The 1432-nt window shown below is 42.3% G+C and overlaps 1 protein-coding gene across 1 annotated transcript; it reads right to left on the reverse strand.

Moving 5' to 3' along the window:
* Positions 1–237: 237 nt before the first annotated feature.
* Positions 238–972, reverse strand: LOC105836345. The gene has a single exon (XM_012680316.1). It carries the CDS (start codon positions 970–972, stop codon positions 238–240), a length of 735 nt encoding a protein of 244 aa, XP_012535770.1.
* Between the last annotated feature and the right edge of the window lie 460 nt (positions 973–1432).

Here is a 1432-nt window from a genome sequence, read left to right on the forward strand (position 1 = left end):
AATACTCGACCGGAAGGAGTCTTTTGTTTCTTTTTTGCCGGTAGAGCTGACTTGTCTTTCTTATTGTCCGAAAGTTTTGATCTCTCGCGTTTCGACGCGTTTACCGCAGTTCTGTAAATAAATTCATATATTTGGTCGACCGTTGGTAACTCTCTATCAAGCGTCGCTTCCCATTTGTGGCTGGTACGTTTGGGTAATTTGCCTTCTAATAAATGGACGATAATTTTGGAACCGACATTAGACGCCTAACGCTTCTAGTGACGCAATGTACTGCTGCGCGTCGTCCGCGAGTTTCGTCAAACCGGCTATATCCTTTATTTCCAGCCAAGATAGACTCATTAATAAAGACAGATGCCGCGTCACGAGGAGACGCTTCACTTCGTACGATCGTTCCAGCAATTCCCATGCCTTAAAATAATTAGTCCCATCTATAGACAAAATCTTGATTTTATTGGCCGCCTCCCCAATTAAAGCCGATTTTAAATAGTGTAACTTATCTATATCGGTTAAATCGGTTTCTGTATCTATCATATTCTTGAACGCGTTTTTGAAAGATAACCAATTTTCGTGACGGCCGTCGAATGTGGGTAGCGTCGCTTCGGGTAACTTGAATCGACGCTTTGTCGCTGGCGCGGTCGTAACGACGCCGTCGCTTCGCGATTCGTTTCTCGACACGCTAGCCGTGAATGCTGAAGCATTGTCCGAACTTAAGATGTTATCGATTTTGCCCGCTAAATCATACAATTGATCCTGAATGATTACAAATTCGTCCGCGTGACCACCGTCCGAATCTATTAGTATAAGTTCACCGTTTAAATCTTGAAACGTATGAAATTGAGTTGTTAATCGCAAGATACGCAATTTCAATGCGGTATTTTCTAGCCTGTCTTGATCCACGATGTTTGCGAGATTCGTTATCTGAGATTTTAAAGTAGTTCGTTTTTGCATGAGGAGTTTTACCCTATTTGTCATGATCGAATATGAATAACAATTATATGGATTGAACGACTCACTTTCGTTGTTGATTTATCTGCGGATCGTTCTTTTCTCTGGCCTTCGATGCGTTTCCCGATTGGATTCAGCTCTCTGGATTGCGAGCGATGCTGGGAGCGCCCTTGTTGTTGAGTGTCCTCGGGTCACTTTCACTTTTCTCGGATGGGTGTTAGTTTTCACCTCACAGGAGGCACCAAAATGTTTTGTAGAAAGTGAAGTATTAATCTACACTTCTCGGTTTCGCGTAATGTCAAAAGTTTATTTGAGTTTTTTATATACAGTGACTTGAGTTCACGGTCATTTGGCCTTATTTTACGCACTAAATACCGTATTGTGTCGCGTTACGGTGACGAGAACACGTGGTGTCCCAAAAGACTTGGTCTGGGAATCACCTTCTTTCGCCTCGTATAATGCTTTATCATAATATTCGACGATTAAT

Source organism: Monomorium pharaonis, chromosome 1, assembly GCF_013373865.1.
Source record: "Monomorium pharaonis isolate MP-MQ-018 chromosome 1, ASM1337386v2, whole genome shotgun sequence".
Classification (NCBI taxonomy): Eukaryota; Metazoa; Arthropoda; class Insecta; order Hymenoptera; family Formicidae; genus Monomorium; species Monomorium pharaonis.

What these genes read in the sequence shown, in the direction of transcription:
- LOC105836345 (XM_012680316.1), bottom strand. Translation starts at nt 972, where the DNA reads ATGACAAATAGGGTAAAACTCCTCATGCAAAAACGAACTACTTTAAAA.